The 23,804-nt window shown below is 41.0% G+C and overlaps 1 protein-coding gene across 3 annotated transcripts in view; it reads left to right on the top strand.

Moving 5' to 3' along the window:
- Positions 1-1,165: 1,165 nt before the first annotated feature.
- Positions 1,166-23,804, top strand: part of PPP1R9A (protein phosphatase 1 regulatory subunit 9A) — a 206,017-nt gene continuing 183,378 nt past the window's right edge. For all 3 annotated transcript variants that reach the window (XM_067562172.1, XM_067562171.1, XM_067562170.1), the window contains exons 1-2: positions 1,166-2,071; positions 3,961-5,658. In XM_067562172.1, the coding sequence (XP_067418273.1) occupies positions 4,165-5,658 (1,494 nt within the window). In that variant the 5' untranslated portion in view covers positions 1,166-2,071; positions 3,961-4,164. The remainder of the gene's footprint in view (positions 2,072-3,960; positions 5,659-23,804) is intronic.

Below are 23,804 nucleotides of genomic sequence, written 5' to 3'. Positions count from 1 at the left end.
TTAGGTAAGCTACTCTGCGTAGCTTGCGTAACTTCCGTTGACTGCCGCCGAATCGTAAGATCAGTGTAGACCAAGGCACAGTCAGCATGTTAAAATAACTTTGAAAAAGAAGGAAGACTATCATATAGGCAATCACTCTTGAAAGGAACTTGTTTTCCCATCAGTATTAATGTGCTGGCTATTGCACTTCACAGAAACAGATTTTGAGTTGCATGTATTTGATACTCACTAGATAATCAAAGCTCTAATCCTGCAAACATTTAAGCAAGTATGAAAATGGATACATTTTCATTAGTCCCAATAAAACCAATGGGATGATTTGTGTTTAAAGTTACACACTTACCTAAATCTTTCTGGAATCGGGCACAAGTGACTGGAACTATATGTAGCACTTTTGTTTTCACTTTTCTTTTTGGTCATATCCATCCTCAAGCCATCTCCTGGAGGCTTAAGCAATTACATTAATGAACTCCAAAGGCCTGTTGCTATACAATTTAAAAATCATTACCTCCTGGAGTGCCAGTTTCCCAAACTACTTTGGGAGAGATTGCTGGATCTCCTGCTCTGGAATTAAGTTTTCCTATCAACAATGCAAAACCTGGAAATTATTGTGGGGAATGTTTGAGCACTAGCAATATTTACCTAGCTACCATACAAATGCCAGTAGTAGCGGGGCTGTTTGTGTGCTCTAAAACAGGAAACTAGTGTAACCCTACCTGTGCACCCCAGCAATAAAATACACTTGCTGGAATTTAAGGGGATGAATGAGCATATATTGTAACTCTTTTCACTATTTAATTGCTTGCATATTGTGCAAAGACCACTTGACTTAGAGAAATTAACTGAGGGGCAGGGGAGAGAAGACCAGCTAATGCCTATACATCCAAGATCCTGACCTGCAATTCTACCATGGAGCTTATTGCAGAACGGAGGCTTAAGGGCAGCTTTGCCCTTCCTCAACTGCGCTCGGTCTGGGCTGGCCTGCAGAGGAATTGCCTGGGAGGATAGAGGAAGAGTATCAGTCTCACCTGCCTCCAACACAAACACCAAAGCAAAATTAATGTAGACAGAGGCTTTAGTGCTTGGCCCCGCCTTCCCTTCCGAGCCAGCTGGAGAATCCCGGGCAGGTGGAGGCTAAGCCGCAAGAAGCTTAAAGCAGGTGCACGGCCCGGGCCCATGCAAGTGCCTCTGTCCCCTCACTACCGGCTCTGCACTCCTTGCGCTCCGCCGTCTGCCCCCCAGTGCAGCCCCAGTTGGGAGAGCAGCCCGCAGTTGCGCTCGCTACTGTCTCTGCTAGCCACCAAGGCTGTTCTGGCGGGTTCACGCCGGGCCAGCCCTCATTCCCGTGCCCCGCGCTGCAGTGAGTGAGGCCGGGCCCTAGCAGCGTGCGGGGAGGGTTCGTGCCATTACTACGGCTGCGGGACTCGCCTCCCCCGCGCGCAGCGGGAGGATGTGAGCTGCCGCACACCCGGGGGGGAGGGGGAGCCTCGTGGGGGCGCGAGCCTGGCTATCGCCGGGCCTGCTGCCGCGCGCCGGGCTAGAGGAGGCGCCGGGGGGGGGTCAGCAGAGTCAACGGCCGGCGCCTGCCCTCGCCCCTCCCCGCGGGCTCGCCGTGCGGCTGCAGCTGGAGCGTGCCTCGTCCCTTCCCCGGCGGAACAAACCATTGTAGCTCGCCGCGGAGGTGAGGCAGCCGTCACCCGCCGCCCGCGCTTGGCCTCCGCTCGGTGGCGGCTGCTGGCAACACCCCCTCCCGCGCGACAGACGCTCCGCACGCCCGGCCCCCGGGGAGGCGGTGGGCGGACGGGCTGCGGCGGGCGCGGGAACCCGCCTCCCCCTGCTCCGTGTGCGCGGAGCGTGTCGGTGCCCTAGCCGCTGCCGCCGCCTGCAATGACGCGGAGGAGCCGAGTCGGAGGCTGCTGGCCGCTGGCAGGCTGGGGGCCGCAGCCGCGCTCTCCTTTCGCACGGGCGGGTCGGAGCCGGGGGCTGGCGGAGCCGCAGCTCCGGGTCTGAGAGCGCAGGGGAGCTGCGGGAGGCGGAAAGAGCTCAGCCCGGCGTGCAGCGCCTTTCCCGGGTAAGGGGTCGTGCGCGCCGCGGGGAGCAGGGGCTGAAGTTCGGATTCTGGTGCAGCTTGTGCGCGCGCCGACAAGGGGAGGCATGCCCGGGGGCTTTTGTTTCCTTACATGCTGTAGCTAGAGCCAGGGGGGTTTATGGCCACTGGGCTTTCCCAGGGCTGCTGCTCATACGCAAGGTGGTTCGTGGGCCAACGCTGGTGGGAGCCTCTCGCCTTTCAGTCTGGAGAAACCGGTTCTTCGCAGCACTTTCCCATTCGGAAGGGGTTTGCCCAGAGACGCCAGACAGGATCGTTTTACCTTAAGTTTAGCCTTTCTTTCTTTTTATTGTAATCGTTAGAAACATCGGCTGGAGTCTGCAAAGGGGGAGGGAAAGGGAAATGATCCATGGCTAAGAAAAAATTGCTAAATACACCTCCCTTCTCTGGTTTTTTTTTGTTGTTTTTTGTTTTAAATTAATGATCTACAGCAGTTGATCCACAGTTGTGTGCCACCCTCTTCTGCTTGTGCATGGGTAGCCGGGTTTGAGTTTGCAGGTGATTTAAGGGAACGTTCTCTTCCAGGAAGGTGATGAGGGGATTGTGCATTAATAGCCACATAATATTGCTTAGTCTAAAGTAACGTCTTAGGCTTAAAGATTGGCGAATACATGTGTAAGGTGCTTGTTCCATAATCTTCCTGCTCTGAAGTGCTAGATGTGACTGCAGTGTTATATAGCATTCCTCTCCCTGTGAGTGATGAGCTTAGCAGCCCGCATGCATTGCATTTGGAGCTTGCAGCAAGTTATAGCCTCGGAGAAAGAAGAGGAAACAGAAGGATGCTAATGAGAGCGATTTTGCTCTCTGTTCGTCATGTATTGTTCTCCTGCAATTCTCTGGGCTGCTTGTTCAGGCTGGAATCAGATCCAGTTCTTATCCTTTACCTTAAACCTCACTCAGAGGCCCTCCCCACCCCCCCAACCTAAGAATCTCTAAATACATCATGTTGCATCATGTAACTTTCCATGCAGTTTATTGTATTTAAAGCATAGCCTTTTTGGTTTGGTGACTGTCATGCAGATGTGACCTGGAAGATTGAGAGGATTTAGCCTTTAGTTCCATTTTTGTGGTTAGCTAGATGCTTCTGTGCTCTTTGTGGTGCTAAAAATACAGCAAGTGGAAAGGGGCAAGTCCTGTTACATTTCACTTCACTATTTTAAACAGAGAATGATACCTTTGGATGCAATTTTCTAATGCTTTTGAGCTGTTGTTTCATTGTTGAATGATCATTCTCTGCATAGAAATACAATTCAAAGCATACCGTTGTGTAGTTCAGAGAAAACCAATGTTAGCAGGGCAGGGAAGCACAGTCATCACTTTTGGGTGAAGTATTTTGTACCTAGACATAAATAACACAGATATTTTAGTTCTTTTTATTTTGTCCTTTACCATTGCCTGTGGAAAAGTTTTGACTGCAATGAAACATTGGTGGCATCATTTTCCTTATAATTGTATTCTTTGTTGTAATTTTGTGTGTTTCACCTAGACAGATTTATTTATGTTTGCAGTGTACATATGATCATCACAAAACTGCCATATTTCATTGTTTCGTAGTGGTATGTTCATATTTAGTACTTGGAAGGAAACTTACTTTTATGTGAGTGTACAAACTTTTTCAGACCGCCTAATTGTTGACTCTTTAGCACATTGAGTCTGCTCTAGAATTTTAATATATATATGTATGTGTTTTGGTAATGACACTATGTAAAGGATGTATCCCTGCATTTGTTTTGTATTTTTTATTTCTAAATATCAGTTATATCAAATAGCTTTCTTAAAATTCAAGTCCTTGATTAGATTTGAAGAAATACTAATGCATGACTTGATTGAAAAAGTTGTACTTTCTGTTGCAGGTCAAATCTACATATCTTCTGGAAACCATCAGTCTTGCCACTTTGTTAGGTGTCATGGTTGCTTGTACATATTTAGATAGTATCTGCCAGAACACTTACTGAATATGGCTCTGATGGAGACCAGTGCCACCTGAGAGGCACTTTCTTCTCAGCCAGAATCTCATTAGTAATAGAAGACTGAGAGTGGTATATCAGTCACTGTGTATGTTGGTTTGCATTCCTGAAGTAAACATGATGAAAACAGAGTCTTCAGGAGAAAGATCAACCCTCCGAAGTGCCTCTCCTCACAGAAATGCTTACAGAACTGAGTTCCAGGCACTGAAAAGCACCTTTGACAAACCTAAATCAGATGGAGACCAAAAAACGAAAGAGGAAGGAGAGGCCTCTCAGCAAAGCAGGGGGAGGAAATATGGCTCAAACGTCAACAGGATTAAAAACTTATTTATGCAGATGGGCATGGAGCCCAGTGATAGCACTGGAATTACCCCTAAAACCAGGGGGAAAAGCGGTCCCCCATCTCCTCAAAGAAGAATTAGGCCCAAAGAATTTGTGGAGAAGACAGATGGTTCAGTTGTAAAACTAGAATCTTCAGTTTCAGAAAGGATTAGTAGATTTGATACTATGCATGATGGTCCTTCTTATTCCAAGTTTACTGAAACTCGAAAGATGTTTGAGCGAAATGTTCATGAAATGGGACATTCCAATCGCTATTCTCCAAAGAAAGAGCAAGTAGTTTCTAATGAACTCCAAGATGAGTGGTGTAGCTCGAAGTCTAATAGAGGCAGTACTGATTCATTGGACAGCCTTAGCTCAAGGACAGAGGCTGTGTCTCCAACAGTGAGTCAGCTCAGTGCAGTGTTTGAAAACACTGATTCACATAGTGTAATCGTTTTAGAAAAGTCAGAAAACAATGAAGAATACTCTGTAACTGGTCATTACCCATTAAATCTGTCATCTACGGTTGCAAATCTATCCACCACTGTTGCAAACCTTGATGGATTCAGCCCCTTAAAAGATGCTAATGCCTGGTCTTCACCAGCCAAACAAACTACAAGTTTGGTTTCTGCTGAAACCTTTCAGCAAAACAGTATCTCTTCAGTAGGAGAAGAAGCTTCTAAAAGCACCTTGCCAGTTTCAAAAACAAATGAAGAAATAAGGAAGAACAAGGAAGCACTTTATGATCCTGTTGATGTCTGTGCAGCAACTAAACAAGAATTATCTGACATAATTAACAGTGAAAAGCCTGAAGAATCCTATACCAGGACTAAGGAAAAAATAAATTCAGAAGTTTCTTTACAACAAAAAGAAATTTCACAAAATGCAGAGAGTGCCTGTGTTGGCACTGAAGCTGCAGACATACCAAGAAACTTGATAGCAGGTGGTGATTTTGCAGCAGATGCAGCTTCAGATGCTACTGAATCCCACTATGATGATGCAAGTGGAAAGGAAGTCCAGGAAGACCTGAATAACTTTCAGAGTTCACATGTATATATGCACTCTGACTATAATGTCTACAGAGTGCGATCAAGGTATAATTCTGACTGGGGAGAGACAGGAACAGAACAGGATGATCAAGATGACAGTGATGAAAACAACTATTATGAACCCGATATGGAATATGCTGAAATTATTGGATTGCCAGATGAAGAAGAAATCCCAGCAAACAGAAAAATTCAGTTTAGCAGTGCTCCAATTAAGGTAAATTCCCCCTCATTCATATCTTGATGTTTATTTAAACTTAACTTTGTTGAGGGTAGATTTTGACAGTTGTATCTGGTTCTGAAAAGATTGCAGAGGTCCTTGAGAGACTTTTTTGTTTTGTTGTTTTTGGTTATAGCTGGCACATTAGCATGATTTAAAGGGAACTGAGTTCTGATGACCTTGTCTCATTTCCTAGTCTACTTTATGGTTGATTAAACCAGCAGAAATTCAGAATGAGCTTTAGGTTTGTGAGGCTTTGGAATTGAAACATACACATTCTGATTTATAGGACTATATACATTTTTAAATAGCATGGTGAAATATAAAAGGTGTCTATTTAGTTACCATCATATTTACATTATTTTTCAAATTAAAAATAACTTCTGCTTTCCGAACAACTACCGTTGCTTTAAAGAACATCTGTGAAGAATTAGTTACTGGAGTGAAATACTTTGTGGTATGAAATATTATGTGCTGCTCAACAGCAATTGTGATACACTAGCACTGGATCATTAATCTTATTTATCTGCATTAGTAACCTTTAGTTTCTAGCTTCTTCACCAGTCAGTCTTTCTTCATGCGTAAGTGAAGTTGGTATTAATAGTATTAATACTAGGTGCTTTAGCTTCTTACTTACCATGTAATTTAAAGCACGTAAAAACATTGTTTAAAATAACATTTAAGAATGTGGACTGCTTCAGGTGTTTTAAGTTGGGGAAATGGTGGGGGAGCACAGTGAATTGTTACAACAGCATTATATCTCCTCAAATCAGGGTTGAATTAGGCATAGGTTGCAAGTGAAGTGTATTTGATAATCTCATTGTAGTTACCAATGGACATTTATCCACACTGAAAAAACACTAAACTATTTGGCACACCTGACGGTTTTTAAAAAGCCAAATAACTGGGCTGGTGCAGACTACGACTAAAGTAAGATTCTTTTCTGAAAAGTGACACTGTAGAAAAGATTCTACCTTCTTTGACTCATCTGCTCCCTCTGTATTCTGAGACCACAACTACTGAATTTAGCGTCAAAACGAAACATTTTGCAACTTGTCCTATCCCTGTGGATCCAGCTGCATGTGAGTGATTTGGATTCTATTCTGTCTCATACTTAAATCAACACAATTGTTAACTAAATTGCCTTTAGAGGACAAAAGTCTGTCCATTGTCACACCTATTCAGTCCCATTGAAGATGTGCCTGATTCTACACTGCCTTCCCCTTTGTGTAGTCATTTATAGCCATGCAGAGTGAATGCTAAATACTATCTAATTAGAAAGGAAGCATTTTATGCCTGCTTTTCACTGGTGTAAATGACGACATAAAAAGGAAGACAGTGTTGAGCTGGACGGAAGGGGTTGAACATATATAACTGAGGGCAGAATCTGCAGTTAGAACTCTGAACCCCATTGAAAATAATAAGATTAAACAGATACATATTTGGACAGAATGAATTTGTATTATTGACTGTGGTGCCCAAATCAGGAAAAACACAACTTGATTTTCACATCCTAGGATAAATTTCCAAGGATATCAGGTAGAAAAATAATTTTTCATTTGTTAACTGAACAAATTTGTTCTAGAAATGATTGTGTCACAATAAACATGGAATTCTGTGATGTTTTAGTAATTGTTTTAAATTTTTCCACAAACTGAAATATGTAGTTTGCAAGACTAATAGAAATGTTTCCTTAAATTTGTTTGAAAAATTCCAGTGCAATCATGTGTTTTAAACAAATGAACTTTCTTTTACTTTGAAATCTAAACAGTGCAGCATTAAGAATCTGAAAGTGAAACTGACTTCTTTGATTTTTATTGTGAGTTGCAAGAGATGCAAAAAGTAAACAAGATAATTAGCAAAAAAACAAGTGGATTTTAAAAATTATTTTACTGTTATAATTGAAAGGATTTAGTATTATAGATAAAAGAAACTTGTTTACCATTTATGAGGTTTATATCAGCATATCTCTGTCAAGATGTTGATATTATGGAAACTATTTTTGAATGAAGCAAGCAGGATTTGACCTTTTATATGTAAGAGAAAACTTTCCCTCACAGTCCTCATTCCATGAATAAGATCACTTTAATTAAAAACAAAATACTAAATGACATAATACTGGGATCTGCTTTGCAAATACCTTATTTGAGCTTAATTCTTTGAGCAAAAATCTCAACAGCATAAATCCAAGAGACTATACCCCTGTAAATCATTCACATTCTTTAGCTCAGTAGTTCTCAACCAGGGGTGCCCATATCCCTGGGAATAATGTAGAAGTCTTCCAGGGAGTACATCAACTCATCTAGATTATTTGCCTTGTTTTACAACAGGCTACAAAACTAGTGAAGTCAGTACAAACTAATGAGAAAATAAGCAATTTTTCAGTAATAGTGTTCTGTGACACTTTGGTATTTTTATGTCTGGTTTTGTAAGCAAGCAGTTTTTAAGTGTGGTGAAGCTTTGGGGATATGCCAGACAAATCAGACTCCTGAAAGAGGTACAGTTGTCTGGAAACGTTGAGAGCCACTGCTTTAGCTAACCTCTTCTATTCCAGCTTTGTTAGAAATGAAGTAGAGCAGGTAAATCTACTAGAAAGGCTTTTGGGAAGCATTCTTTACAGATATTCTCAGGCAGTTCTAATAAGCAAGACTTCTTTAGTTTCCTGGAAAATCTACAAATTATGGAAACGTTATTCTTCAAATCACTGTTATCCTGGATCCAGCAAAAGTAACAAAGGAGCATTATGAAAGTTGACACAGGCTAATTTTTTATATTTTTAAAATTTAGAGTCTCTTAATTCTTTCCATTCCTGTTTTAGAAAACTTGCTAACAGGAGTGAGTTATAAGACCGTCCTCTGTGGTCCTAAATGATTGTCTTATACGGTTGAGAAAAGCAGCATGATTGCTTTAAAAATGTTCTCATAATCTCATCTGAACTCTAATATATATACCTAAGGTAAAGGAGAAGTTTTATTTCAGTTATGTTCAAGTAGTATTACATATAGCTATGTAATGATGATTGCTTACCAGGAAAAAACTAAATCCTCAAAAGATGTGTGTAAGTGATAAAATGGACATTGACATTTTAAAAAAACAAAACCTTTTATCCTTCATGTTTTCCCCCTTTTATAGTTGTTTTCTGTTTTCTTTCATCTATAAGCTTCCTTACATTTCACCATTGGCAGTACTATGTGCTATAGTGGGGTATCTGGGAAAGTAGAGGTCTACTAGCAGTTTTCAGTGACTTGAAATTTCTACTCTCTGTTATGAGAACTGTGGTTAGCAAGAGAGAGGTTTGATTTGAACTTGAAGAAATAGGGCATAGACCATTTAATTGCAGTAGCAAAACTCCTGCAGTGGGAGCAGAATTGGGCCAGGTTGTCCTTAAAAGCTTTGTTCCAATATTTCAGTTTTTATTACTAATCTTATAATTCGTGTTGTAACTATAAAACATTCCCTGACATGCTTCTCTCACTTAAAGTGAAAAGAACACTGTTTTAATTATTTTGGCCCTGAGCATCCCCTACCGCAGAGAGGAGGAAAGCTGTGGAAAAAGCTGCAGTGGGAGAGAACATGTGGAGGAGAAAATGGTTTGAGAGAACCCGGTGTAGTTGTTTTTTGTCCTGTTTGCAAAAAATCTGTGCAGCCTCTTGGCCATGTGGAAAAAAAGGAAGTGAATCTGTGGGAAAGGTTTTCACTAAGAGCAAGAACTGCAGTAAAAGTTTTGGACAATAAATGCTGCTTGATTACCTTGCCTCCTTCCCTCTAGCACACACTGTAATTCCCTCAGAGGGTGTGTCAGGCTGCAGGGCTATTCATTGCAGTGTGGGCTTCCAGGCTCAGGCTGCAGCCTGAGCTCTGGGACCGCCCCCTCCCTCTTCCCCCACCTTACAGGGTCCTAGACTCCTGGTCCCAGACCAAGCCCAGAAGTCTACCCTGCAGTGGAACAACCTGAGTCCTGTGAGCCTGAGTCAGGTGGCAAGGGTCAGCCACAGGCTTTTAATTGCAGTGTAGACATACCCAGAGACATCAAAGAGCACAGCCTTGAGCTAAGCAGCAATGGCAGTAGGTCACACCCTGAACATGTTGCCATGGCTGGTGGACGCAGGTTAGAGAAGAGGGTGGAAGGAGAATCCATTTCTGCAGCTGACCGTGGATCAGTGGAAACTTGTGATTCTCTGGCCTCCACTGCATTTTCTGTGTCCACCATCTGGGTGCTTCACATCCCTGCTAGTCCTACAGACCAATAAGGGAACCAGTAAGAGGGACTGTGTACCAGCTCTTGACAGCAGCTCGTGCCCAACTCTTTGTGTACATTTGAGAAGGCAGTATGTTCTGTGCGTAGGTCACAGGGCTTGGTCTACACTTGAGAGTAATATTGGAGTAGCTGTGTCAGTCAGGGGTGTGAAAAAATCATAGCTATGCTGACATAATACCCAGGGTACACGCAGCCGTGTCAGTGGAAGAGTGCTTCTGTTGACAGAGTTAACCTTGTTTGGGGGTGGTGTTTCTACATCAACAGAAAAACGCTTTCTGTTGGCGTAGACTTCATCTACACTGTGGTGCTATGCCACCATAGTTGCTGTAGTGTAGACATACCAATGGGCTCTATGCTGTGTCACTGATCGCTTTGTGAACTTGGGTAAGTCATGTAATCTCTCTGTGCATTACTTTACACATCTTTAAAATTCTCCTTGCTCAGTCTGTGTAATGACAATTTAAATATTTTGCTCCAGGCATTTTGCATAGGGGGAGAATATAAACTTGTTTATGTCCAAAAGTCAGCATTAATTTGCCTCGATTCTCATTAACACCTTTCTAACACCCTCCTCCCCCAATGTAAGCTTTCAGAAAAATATAATTAAATATAACAGTGTTTCCCCCACCTGTGAAAGCTGAGCTTTTCTTCAGGAAACTGAAACCAATCCCACGCACAACCCTGATATGTGGCATTAAAGGACTACCCCAAATGAGAGGTCATACTCAATAAATAGTGTCAGACTTCACAGTGTGATACTACTTCTTTCCTTCAATGAAATACTTTAAATGCCAATGTTGTTGTAAAACTATCCTCATTAGCATTCAGGGTCTCAACAAGTTCAGGTGGGTACTTGGTGAATTAGGTACACTTGGGTCACTGTTTAAAGAATTTTGCAGCCATAGCAGCTAGAGACTTCATATAAAATACTAAAAAACCAAAACAAAATGAAGACCAATTGAGTAGATTATTTGTGGCTCCCCACTGGTACATCCCCCACACTTTGGGAAATGCTGTAATATCAGAAATAAGATGAATAGATAAAATCTCACAAATTTAAATGGCAAGGACTAAATCTTGTCCATCCTTGAAGCAGAATAAAACCCAGCAAACAACCAGAAACCAGCTGCAAAGAGCAGCACGTACTATGTATGAGGCCAGAGGAAATTCTGCCATGGTGCACAAGAGTGTGCTAGTAGTTTATCTGGCCAGTACAGTTAAATGCACCATGCACACTGTGTGTCAAATCCTGAGCTGCACTAAGCATTCCCTCAATCCTAGAACTGTGTAGCTGCTAGTCTGGTCCCAGGTGAAAATTAGACTAGCTTTAGGGGTATTTAGCTTCTAAAGCGCCTTTTCAGCCACTGCGGATTGCTGGGTGTTTGGCATACCACAGCTTGCCGGTGTGGGAAGGCTAGTTAAGCCTGCTTTAGGGCTGCTTTGCAGTGCCCAAACTTTGTTTAAAAACAAAACAACCCCTCCTCCCACAGCCTTTAGGAACTGGAGGTTCTGGCCTTAAGCCCCCATTGGGCATGATTTAAGGGGGAAAGTTTGAGGCTGGGCTGAAATTTGAGGGGTGTGTGTGGTGCTATCCGAGGCATGCATACATTGACAATCTTTAACATTTATATTGCAGTAGCAGTTAGAGGCCTTAGTCAGGTTCAGGGCTTCATTGCGTTAGGTGCAGTCTGTGCAACTAAAGACATGGTCCCTGCCCTGAAGAACATCTGGCAAAAAGAAAACAAGTTACACACAAGTGTTTTTCCCCCAAAAAGCAGCAGGAGCTCTGCAATGCATTGACATTGCCCTATATGTGGTGCATGAACTGCTGCTGCCTTTCCAGAGTATCCAGTTACATGATGCTGCCCAAATTGAGCAGATTTTTTGGCCAGGGCTTGAAAAATAAATCCAACACCTACTAGTTAAAGGATTCGGCCTACTTCCTAAGCAGAAATATTAGTGTCTAGGGCCTCTCCTGACACATTCCCCTCCCATTTTGTTTTTTGCGGGTTGATCTCTGCCTCACCCACCGGAGTCCAAAAGCCCTGGTCTCCTACTGGTTGTTCTCCCACGAGTGAATGCCTCCCTGATCTGTCGAGACTTTTGGGGCCCCAATATGTAATGGTTGCTGGGGTCCGACTTCTTCCCATTTTACCTCAGCTACAGACATTTTTGGAGCCCTTGAGCGCAGGCCCCTGGTACAGTTGTACCCCTTTCCTGCCCTCTAATCAGCCTTGCATTACCTCCCCTAATATAATAGGTATAGTCTAGATCAGTTAAAACTCACTCTGCAGTTAATGTATTGCACTGCTCCTTCTACCCCACCCCTTAATCCTATTACAATGGATGGGAGTGGCAGCCACCCAGGTATCCACTTCTAACAGTGGCAGTCATGTACCCTCAACCACCCTAACAGTGATGGTGGCCAAACTTCCCCAAAATGCTCTGTGGGGCAATGGCTGGGCCTCCCTCCCAACAGTGACCTCTGGGACCCTGAGCAGCAGTGGCACTGGAGTTGTCTCTGTGCAGACTCAGGAAGCTATTAGCGCACCAGTTAACCTTTTAAATGTGAACTGAGTGTATCTACGTAATCACGAGGACTAGAGACTTTTTTTCTGTGTGTGGAGAAGGTGAGATTCTGCAGGTGATGGCACTCATATGGAGAAAAATCCTATTTCCCATTCATCATGAGCTAGGGGTTTTTTGAAGCCCTGCTTTTGACCATTAAAGCCAGTTTTAGGCCCCCTGTCTCTTCATCTCTTTCCATTTCTGTTTTTCTCCATCTTTCTCATTTTCCTTTTATCCATTTTGATTTTTGTTCCCCCTTTCTCCCTCAGTGTAACTCCTGTCGGAATTCAAGGCAACTGCACCTGTGTTCCTCTTCTGTGGTCCAGCAAGGGCTTCAGGCTTCTGGGGCCATCACCTCTCTTGAATGGTGACATACAACTCACTCCCTTCTGACCAGGGTATTTCCAGTAGGGATGTAAAAATTAATTTGTTTAATAATCCATTTAAATGTTCTAAAAATAGAATGTTTAAATGGTTAAATGCCTTGGTGTGGGGGGAAAGAGCCATGCTGGGCTCTTCCTTACTGCCAAGCCAGAGTTGCTTAGCTGCGGCTCCCCGCTGCAGCATGTGCAGAACTGTAGCTGGGCAGCTCTCACTGGTGGGAGCTGAGCCAACCCCAGCTGCGGCTCCTCCTCACCCCCCCCCACGCTGGGCTCCACACTTCCCGTGAGCAAGACTGCCCAGCCACTCCTGCTCGCGGGGAGCCAAGCCCAGCTGTGGCCCCCCCTCAGTTTAAATGGTAATCAGCTGTTTAAAATGTTTAAACAGCTGATTATGGTTTAAATGTTTAGGCTTTAACATCCCTAATTTCCAGGCTGCACAGTCCCCTGACTACACTGTGATATCTCAGCAAGAGACTTTGCCTAAGCAGGTCTGTTTACTTTCTTTTCAGAGATTAATAACAGAGTAATTGACCACCATTATAAGGTTCTTCAAAACTCCACTCAAGACTTTTCCATGTGCTTTCAAGTTCATCACAGCTTCATCTCAGACCAAGCGCCTAGTCTTATGGGGCCTCAGTAGTGTCAGTCATTCCAGCCCTTCCCTTAGGATTGGGGCCCTCTGTGGACCAAGGGTGTTGTCCATTTGCTGGATCAGGAAAAAGGCCCTGAGCCTGTTTAAAACCAGACTGTTTATCTAAAAACTCTCTTTGTCTCTTGGTCCCTGGAGAACCTGATTTGAACAGGTAGATGCAAACCTCTCCAGGGGGTGCCTCCAAAAGGCTCATAAGCGGAGGCATTACATTAGCATCTCCCTCCTCCTGGAGACGTTATGTACAATTCCACAGTAACATATACACAGTTTCATTCTTAATACGATGAATTCCAAAGGTATTATACCTAATTCAATAAGGTTTAATTTAATTCACTAAAGTGTATATTTCATAAAGTTTGTCCAAGATATTGTCAGTCTGTCACAACATCACAACACCTTTTCTTTAATAATAATAGTAATTAATAATAATAAACAAAACCACCAACCTATGTTGATGGGATAGCAATACGCAGCTACAGTAGGAGAGCCGGGGCAGCAGAGTACGTGAAATGACTGTTCTGCTAAGACAACAGAGATCTGGTAATTTAAGAATCATGGATCTGATTGGAGAAACATGGGATGTAGTCTTAAATTTTCCACAAATCCTCAGCCTATTTTGTTCCGTCTTCTAGGACGTTTCCATACCATGTAATCATGTTGAAGAGTCTGCTGACAGATCTGTACACTTCTTTTGTGTGTGATGTGGTTGCAAGTGACTTTCTTCTTTTACTGGTATTTCTCCAGAAAGGGAAGATGTGGAGACTGGAGTTCTCATCTTATGCTCTTCCTCCTTATTGCCTGTCAAAATGACTGAGTAATACACCCATAGCACAGGTGTTTTCCTATTAGAAGTGCTTTGTTCAAATAGTACCTTTTTTCAGAGACCTGATTTACAGGATTTTTTATAGTATCTCTGAAAAAATATTTTACAAGAAGTGTTGTGATTAGAAGATTGTACAAATAAATATAAATGATATTGTGATGAAACGGTGTTCTTCAGAGTTCTCATAAATTGTATGGTGGTAAACTTTATTTAAAAAAAAAATCAGTTCAAGGAGTACATTTTCAGTGCAAATGTTTCTGTTAATGGAGATAGTATTTGTATTTCTTATTCCCTGTTTATCTCACTAGAACATATCCAGAAATGTAAATGGGGGTGGGAAGAGAATCTGAAATACAATCTGACATTGTAAATTGCTTTACAAATCTTTTAAAAACATTTTCACTTGTATTTTATTTTGATATTTATATTGATATTTATTTTGATATATTGTGAAGATTAAAAGCATTCACAAATCATAATGTGGAAGAGGAAAATATTTGGTTGCCTAGTCCCACGTTAACTTAGGGCTTGTCTGCACTGTGCCACAGTGCGAACTAGAGGGGTGTGATTCACATCCCTCTGGTTCTCAACATAGTGCCGTGTGGCCAAGCCATTAAGGTAGTATTTAGAGACTGTTATTATTTAAATGTTGATGATGCTATTGGTGCTGTAGAAGACACAAATTAACACTGTTTGGCCCCAAGCAGTTTACAGTCTGAGGCCCCTGTCCTGCCAATGCTTATTCATGTGTCTTACCTTACACATTTGAGTAGTCTTATTGTGTGTTTTTGCAGAAGTGCCTTAAAGATACACACAGTAGACAGAACTACTGGGAGATCTACAGGAAGTGTTAGATCAGATGCGTTCCTTACCCTTGAATGTGTATATATACCCCCTATCTGATTTCTGTTTCTTGCATCTGACGAAATGGGTTGCAGCCCATGAAAGCTTATGCCTGCAGAAATTAAATTTGTTAGTCTTTAAAGTGCTACAGGACTCTCGTTGTTTTTAAATGAATACAGTAGAACTTCGCTAATCCACATGTTGCTGAACCATACACTTCATAATTCTCAAGGAGAAATGAAAGTATAGGTCCAATCTTAAGCTTTTGAAGTCAATGAGCATGTTGCCCTTTGTTTCGATTTGACACCTCTCTTTGATTCACTGCAGTAGTGGAAGAATTGTCTTGTTAAGACATGAGACTAGGAGTCGGATATTAGAGGATTTGTCACAGATTTCTAGTGTGATCTAGAGCAAATCACTGATCCTCTACCTTGGTTATTTCCTTCTGTAAATGGAGCAAATAGTTATAAATCTCCCAGGTTTGTGGTTAAACTCCATTTATCAATGTTTGCAAAACAGTTTTGAGATGCTTGGATGGATGCTAGGGTAGTTAAAAATACTTTTGTTTTATATAATAGAATAAAAATAAGGTTACACGTTTTAAATAGTATTGTTACCCTTCTGACCCAAATGGCTAGCCATTATTCATATCTTGCGGGTTGTTTCTGTTAGAAGAGGAAATTGATGATAGGCTAGTATTTCTTTGATGCAATCCTGTGTATTTATAAAAAGTGTACAAAGTCCTGTTTCCCTGGACATAGCAGGAATCAAACAGCAGTAGACAGTTCTTTTGCTCACAGAGCCAAGCCTCTTTCCTGTCAGCACTCTGCCCAAAAGTTCTCTCTCAGCTTTTTCTTCGGGTCAGCTACAGATGCTTCTCTGACTATGTCTGGTGCTTCCTTGTTGCCTTTTCTTTGTGCTTCTGTAGTGGTTCTGCTGCTTCTCTTTCAGACACTCAGGGGCAATCCTTTTAGTAACCCTCCCCATATTTGTTATCAGACCCACGTGAAACTGCCTTGGATTGCATGGCCCAGCCATTGCCTAGGCTTGCATGTGGACTGCTCCTTTGGCTGTGTTTTTCCATTGTTTCAACTATCACTGAATAAAGGGGCATTTGACTGTTCATTTACCCTGAATTGAAGGTGGCTATCACACCCAACAGCTTCAGTGAGGTTTTGTGATTGCCCAACCCTCAGCATAACAGTATTATGAAGCATATTATGATAGCATATTATTGCACATGATATAAGTAATAATCAAATATTCTGTTACAGAGATCAATCCATGTAGCATTGGCAAGGTATAAGTGGTGTAAACCCAGTGCCTTTATTCTTATGGAAAGAGGGGATGTAATAAACTTCTAGGCCTGATTCTTCTCTGAGTTATGCCAGTGAAAAATTGAGTGAGAATTAGACTCCTTATCTTCGCAGAATTTTTTTTTTTTTATCTTTATGTGTTACTGGAACCATCATCTTTCTGTAAATATAAGTTTCTGGTATTCAGACACTGAATATTTTCTGACAAAGGATGAAACTAAGTAAAGCATGGTTGGGGAATATAGCATTTCAGAACAAACTGCAGCTTTGGTTTGTGAGATGGCTTTCACTTGTGGGGAGCATCTCTTGGGCTAGGGCTTACGACCTTCGACATGCAGAGGGAATTGGTAGGTTAGCCTGGGTCCTCCTCCTTCACTGTGCTCTGGCCCAGGGCTCTGTGAGGGTGACAGAAGGGTCTGACACCTAGGAATGCCTTAAGGCTGCCCTCCCTGGGCCATTTCCTACCACCCTGCTATTGTCCAAAGTTTGCAGTCTATCACAGGAGACTGTGAAGGGGGTCCGCTCGTTGTTTAGTACCTCTTTGCAGCTGGGTGTGGTGTGGTAGCGCTTTCCCTCTTGGGGTGGCAACTGCTTTCTCTTGCAGGCATGGTGGGACAGGGCTGGCTGAGCCCAGAGCAGCTCCTTTCCCCCTTGTATACCCAGGTCAGTTCCAAGTCTCTCCATTTCAGGGATAGTGCATAAACAAAACACATGGTATCAACATAGATAAACTGGGTTAGTAGGTGAAAGGGGGATATTACTTATTATTTAGAGGGAAAGTTCCTCTCTAGGGAGGGACCTTCAACCAGTTGCTGCTAGAGAGATCCTGCCTTCCCTCAGCTCTTTTCTCTGGAGGTGAAGGTCTTTTCTCTTTCCTGGCCTGTCCAAAAGTGAGCTGCTTTGCTTCCTTTTAACTCCTCCTCCAGTCTGTGTGTCTCTTGCAGGCATGGTGGGACAGAGCTGGCTGAGCCCAGAGCAACTCCTTTCCCCCTTGTATACCCAATCACAGACTGGAATAGCTAGACGTCTATTTTGAATGTTTGTGCTTAATCTTTTTAATTTCTTTCATGTATTGCCATAAAATGGAGTTACACACTGTCATTGGATGAAAATCTGCACCTGGAATTCATATATATCAGTAGAGAATTTTGCTGTATAGTATAAATGTACTTAACTCCTATGTATGTTGTTGTAATCTTAAAAAACACAAAAATTCCAGTTATATTTGCATCCTTTTAGGAAGACAAGACTCCATATCTTCTAGTATAATGGCTGCTGTTTTTAGAATGGAATTTGCTCTGGAATGTTATATTTCAAATAATACTGAACTTTATTTTTCATAAAGCATTCATAGTTAGTGCCTGCAATTCATAAATTAAAATGGATATGATTGTTCTGTGGTTCCCCCTCTTTATTTTTTAAATTTATAGTGGAAGTTTATTCCACAGATTGGACTAGAGTCAAGAGATTGTTCAGGTCATTCAGACCTTTGCCATGGTATAAAGTCAATGTGAATTGTGCATACAGAATTTGACTCTAAGAACAAAACCTATGAAATTTTGGATGATATCCTAGCATATGCAGTAAGCTCCTTTAGGCTAAGTGCATCAAGAGTTATTTCACGTTCCCCTCTTCTGCTGTCATTTACCACAATGGCCAATATGTACAGTGAATAATTTCTTTTTGCATGAGATGATGCTGAAAGTCCAAAGGGGATTTTTTAATATTCAGACTAGATTCCATGTGCTTCCAATGCCCTTTTACTTGTCAAGATGACTACATTTCAAATGTACTGCTAATGTTGCTCATCAAAAGGCAATAGCATTTATGTGTTCTAAAAGGCCCCTGTCACCAACTCTTTTCCAAGTCACCAAGCCCACGGACAATATAGGCTCACTTTTAAGGTTCTCAGAGTGTCATAAACAGATATTCCAAGATTACACCACAACAGCGCAAGCTTGTCAGCTTGTCAACAACTTTAAGAAGGACCCTATAGCTCCTGGGATTCAAATGTCCAGCTGGTATCTCCACGTTGTTAAGAGTGAAAAGATCTCCTGATAATAGATGAGAGTTTATTTAGAAGGCAGTCTGAGCACCTTTCTTAGACCTCAAGAAGAGCTCTGTGTAAGCTCGAAAACTTCTCTTTCACCCCCAGAAGTTGAGCCAATAAAAGATATTACCTCACCCACCTTGTCTCTCCTTTAAACAGTGCAGTCAAAGAGAATGGTACAAGGCCCAACACAATAGAGAAGTGATTTCACAGAAAGGGCACTACTGAAAACTAGCTAAGTAGTTTATGTAATAGTTTAGGAAGCTTAGATACAGAATATAGGTAGAGGGAGTACAGTTATTCCTATATTTTTGTTGGACTTTGTGGCATCTGAGAGCAGGAGATTAGTAGGCCCCATGGCTTTTTATGGTTTCCACTCCTCTTTACTTACTCCTTTCTGAAGTAATGATTTGCTGTACCTCCTTTTTACTAACCTGGCAGGCTGATTTTAAAAATGCCTCCTTAATTTTTCATAGTTGATTTTCCCTCTGTCAAGCATGAGAGAACAATGTCACTAAACTGGATAAAAGGGCCTTTTCTGTCTGTTTTTCCTGCCATAAGGAGTCTGCAGCTTTAATGGGTGTAGCCTTGAGATAGCTGACTTTCCTCTCAGTACCACTTGAATACAAGTGCCTTTGCTTACAACATGCTGAGCCATGACCAGTGAAGCCTGGTCTACATTAGAAAAATGACACGTTGCTGACGATGGATGTCAGCAAAGGGTGCAAGTGTAAATGGTTAAACTGCACTTAAAAACAATTTTTTATCTTTTCCTATGTAAAATACATATTAAATAATACCTACTATTGAATTTTGATTGTTCCAAGAACACTTTTTTTTACAGATCCAAAAATAGCATAACAATTTCATGAAATATTTCATACTTGTAATTATTTACACTATCTAAGCATGTATGAACTTTAAAGGGAATGTTAAAGTTTTAACCAAACTCTATAAGCGTAGCTTGAGTTATTTCTAATAGGTGAGAGAAGGGTGGGTCAAATAAAGGTATCTTTTTAGTTAGAAACTAAGGTGTATTAAGGGCATGTTTCTTTTGTTAGGGTTCTGTATCTTTTTTTAAAGTAGGGGATAAAGCTGGATTGTATTTCATCAGTTGTCATGAAGCATAAAACTTCTTAATTTTTTTTTTTTTTTTTTTTTTTTTAATTAAATGCAGAGAGAGCCTAATTATTTCAATTGTTTTTCAGTGGCTCAATTTAGCTTTGGTTAAAATGAATCTCTTGAGCAACCCTTCAAAAGTAAATACAGAGCAACAGTGTGGCAGGTTAAACAAACCTGTTCACCTGCCTGCTGCATTCTAGCAAGTGAATATGATACTGAATTTTACCGCATTTGTGCTTTCTGTGTACTTCATGAGTCTATAAAGTTCAATATTCTGCCACTTCAGAAGAAGAATATACGAGTGAAATCCTGGCCCTATTGAAGTAATGGATGCTTTGCCATCTTTGGTCAGAATTTCATCTTAAATATATAGGTGGGATATGACTTTCGCATATATACATGTGTGCAACTGTGATCCATAACAAAGCTACTACTAGGTCTAATTTTACGGTTGCCAGCCTTGACAGTATCCTTTAATAGGTGTCCTGTTATGAAAACTTTGCCAAATTGCTATTTCCTGCAGTTAATATAATCAAAATAGTGATCTAAAAAGAGGTGTTTGAAGTTTTTTTAAATATATGTTTAGATTTTACTAGAGCATACAAATTTGACCCAGATTTAAAAATAACATTTCAGTTGTGCAAAAATAAAAGGGCCTGGAAAAATCAATATAAGTAAATCTTAGCAGTTAAATATCAGTCACCAAGATGATAAAATGCAAATGTGTGAAAAAAGTTGTTGGGTGGCCATATTTATTTACAGTGGAGGCAAAAAGACTCTTTCTTGCCTTTTAAATTTAACTATGGCCTAAATAGGTTAATATGTATTCCTATCACTTACATTTTTTCTTTAATGCTAATGGGAGTTACAGTTAGAACTTTGGACATCTAGCTGAAACCACATACTGAAAGACCCAAATCAAATTATTTTAACGTAATTTTACACTGTACTGTACTACACTTCAAATGTTAAAAGTAAGCACTCTATATAATGTACCAAATTGCTAACATTTTCATTATATCTGTGGACTTCTTTCCAATAATGATGTAAAACAGGCATGCTGTTAATTTCATACTGCTTAAGAACTGCTGCTAGAAGGGCCAATTTATATTTTGAAAGATGACTAACAGTAATTCATAATACACTTGAGAGATGATTAACAAATCAAAAGTTTTTGACTAGCACTTTGCATAAAAGGATTAAAATGAAAGACAACAAGAATTTTAAGAAGAAACACTCTTCATGAGTTCTTTTGGCTCAAAAGTTGATGTGGTAAATATAGGCTTGTTAAGACTGTGCATACAATTTTTTTATTTTCATGGCAAAGTGTTGTCTGTTCCTCTTTAAACCCTGAGGAACCTCTGTTGTGATGTGGGGTTTTCATGGTTTCAATATTTATCAACTGAGAGAGGCTGGATTCACCTTCTACCAGTCTAGGAAATCTCTCTAGATTTGGCCTGAGATCACTGGCAGATCCACATGAGGTGTTCCTTCTCTATTAAAGGTAAGCATGCTGCCTATAAAGAACATTCAGCGTACATGGACCTACAGAACAGGAGATCAGGTCAATTCCAGTGTGTCTCGTAACTGTACAGAATGCTGACCTTTGGTGCAATGGTCTTCACTTTAATAAAGCGTTATAGATGTTACACATTGGTGTTGAATTTTAAGCATTTAGGAATTACAGTAGCTGTTTTCTTTAGCACTTGTTTGGCAGTGCATCAGTAGCATTGCACTGAAATTCTTTAAAAATTTCATTTTAAATATGCAGTTGAGTCCTTTACTTACTATTTTGTCTTGAACAAAGTTACTGTTGTGCATTGTTGCTTTTTAAAAAAGCAGTTACTGGTTGTCTTCTCCTGTATTCTGTTCCCTGTATTGATTCTGGGCACTTGCCAGTCTCTGACTGTTTCCAGTGATGACCCAGGAGGATGTGTTTCTAATTTTTATTTTTTATTGTCTTGTCCTCTAACTTTGCTTTTTAGCATTCATATATGTGCTGTGAAAACAAAAAACTCAGACTTCCATGTCTTAAAAAAAAAAAAAAAAAAAAAAAGGCAGTGTATGGATTTTTGTCCTTACTGTATGTTCTGAACACGTTCCACTTTGAAGATGGCAGAATTTTTTGCAAGATTGTTTTTTATGCAAATATATAGAAATTGGGTCTGTTTTTTCAGTTTTCAGAAATTGAAGGTTAGCTGGTAAAATATAACCTGATGAGTTTTTAATGTTTTTCACTTAGATTTTGTTGTGGCATTATCTTTCTTTAACTCCCTTTTTTCATTTTGTCATGTGATCACCTTTTCTATGAGTATGTCCATATTGTAAATGAAGTTGTGATTGCAACGCAGTTAGGCATACCTGTGCTAGCTTTAATCTAGTTTATGCAATGAATAGTGGTAGTGAGCAGGCCTACCGACAGCAGTTCCGGGCCCCAGGGTACAGCAGTCAATGACCCCTCTAGAAGGGGATGGCTGAGGTCCGAGCGGGCTTCTGCCAGAAGTTTTTACTTATTTATTATGTGCCATGCAGGCTCCCAGGCGGCTGAGGTGACAATATCTTACTCAGCTTCCCGGGTCCCTTGGACTCCCCAGGGAGATTACTGATGAACCTGGGAAGCTGAGTAGCAGATATCACCTCCTCAGCCACCCAGGAACCTGTATGGCGCATAATAAATAAGCTCAGTTCTGGAAGAGGCAGAGAGCGTAAGCGGGGGGGGGGGTGGGACTTGGGGGCAGGAGGTGTGTGGAGCAGAGGAGGATACGTATCTATTCTCCCATCCACCTGGGCACTTCTAAATCGATTGGCCCCTGGGCAGTTTCTCCCCCGCCTCTCCTCACCCCCGTCAGTGGGCCTGGTAGTAAGGGCATGCTGATGCAGGCTTTAGCAGAAGCTATTCATCTCAGAAGAAGACTTTCGGGGACTTATGTACATACTTGGGTTGCTGGCCTGCCTCAGCGTCCATGCTGCCAAACTTCAGTACTCTTGTTATTTGTGCTAGTCAGATTAAAGGTAGCGCACACAGTTAAAGGCATGCTGTACTTGCTGACCACACCTTCACTTACTGCATAGATGTAACTGAAGAGGTCAAGGTCTTAGTCCTGCAAAGATTTAAGCATGTACTATATATAGTCTTTGCAGAATTGGGCTTGTATGTTTTATGCATGTGCTTTTCTGAAGAACGTAATAAGTTACATAGAAACATTCTGGGACAGATGTTGAGCACCACTGTATTTTGCATCCATCCATGTTAGGCTATCAATGACAATTCAATTACACATTCAACAGATGCTTAGATTTTGATAGTTTATTTACTATGATGGTTAGCTGCTGTTTTGTTAAAAAAAGGCCTTTCTTTCTCATAGTAGGGAAAAGCTATTTAAACTGCCACTTCATTCATGTTTTTGTAACTGTTTTAGTTCTTTCTTATATCTGCTGTATTTTGTATCTTTGATATGACAATATTTATTTACTAAAATAAAAATGTGAATATTCATGTGTCGGCGGGTGAATTGGCTAGATTTTTCAGACTTAAGATAATTTCATTTACTGTTAATGGCTTACTTATGAAAGACTTTTCCTTGGGGTTTTGTTTAATGCTGGTTATTCCCTAAACTCCATTCAGCATCACAGATTAGCTATTTTACTTGGTGAAAACACTTTAGGTAAAACTTCTGTAATTTATCATGTTTCCTTTAGCTGGAATCTTATGGCAAAATTTATAGCTCAGTTTCTTTTATAAAACCTATAGCTCTTATAAGACTGCTCATTACATTATTTTCCATCAAATAAGATGTCTCACTTTGGGGATAAATTAGTTAGTGAACAATATAAATATTTACATGCAATTTCCAGTTAATCAGTTCTCCAATTTATCCATGCCTGCCGTTGCTCTCATGAATGCATTCTGTTGCCAGTCTGGTGGGGAGGAGAGCCTAGAACTGGGCTGATCACTCTTTGGCACGGGGCTAAACCCCACCTCTTTGGATCAAATTCTGCCTTGCTTTACAGTATAGTGACTTCACTATTTTACCTCAAGTAACCAACAAAACTGGCAACTTAATTATGTTTCTTTGGCTTTTTCTTGGGAATTTGGATGAGCTCTAGGTTGGATATTAGGAAAAAGTT

This window comes from Emydura macquarii, unplaced genomic scaffold (assembly GCF_026122565.2).
Source record: "Emydura macquarii macquarii isolate MOO-44397 ecotype Brisbane River unplaced genomic scaffold, CSIRO-AGI_Emac_v2 contig_2422, whole genome shotgun sequence".
NCBI lineage: Eukaryota > Metazoa > Chordata > Testudines > Chelidae > Emydura > Emydura macquarii.
This window is presented reverse-complemented; position numbering and strand designations above follow the sequence as displayed.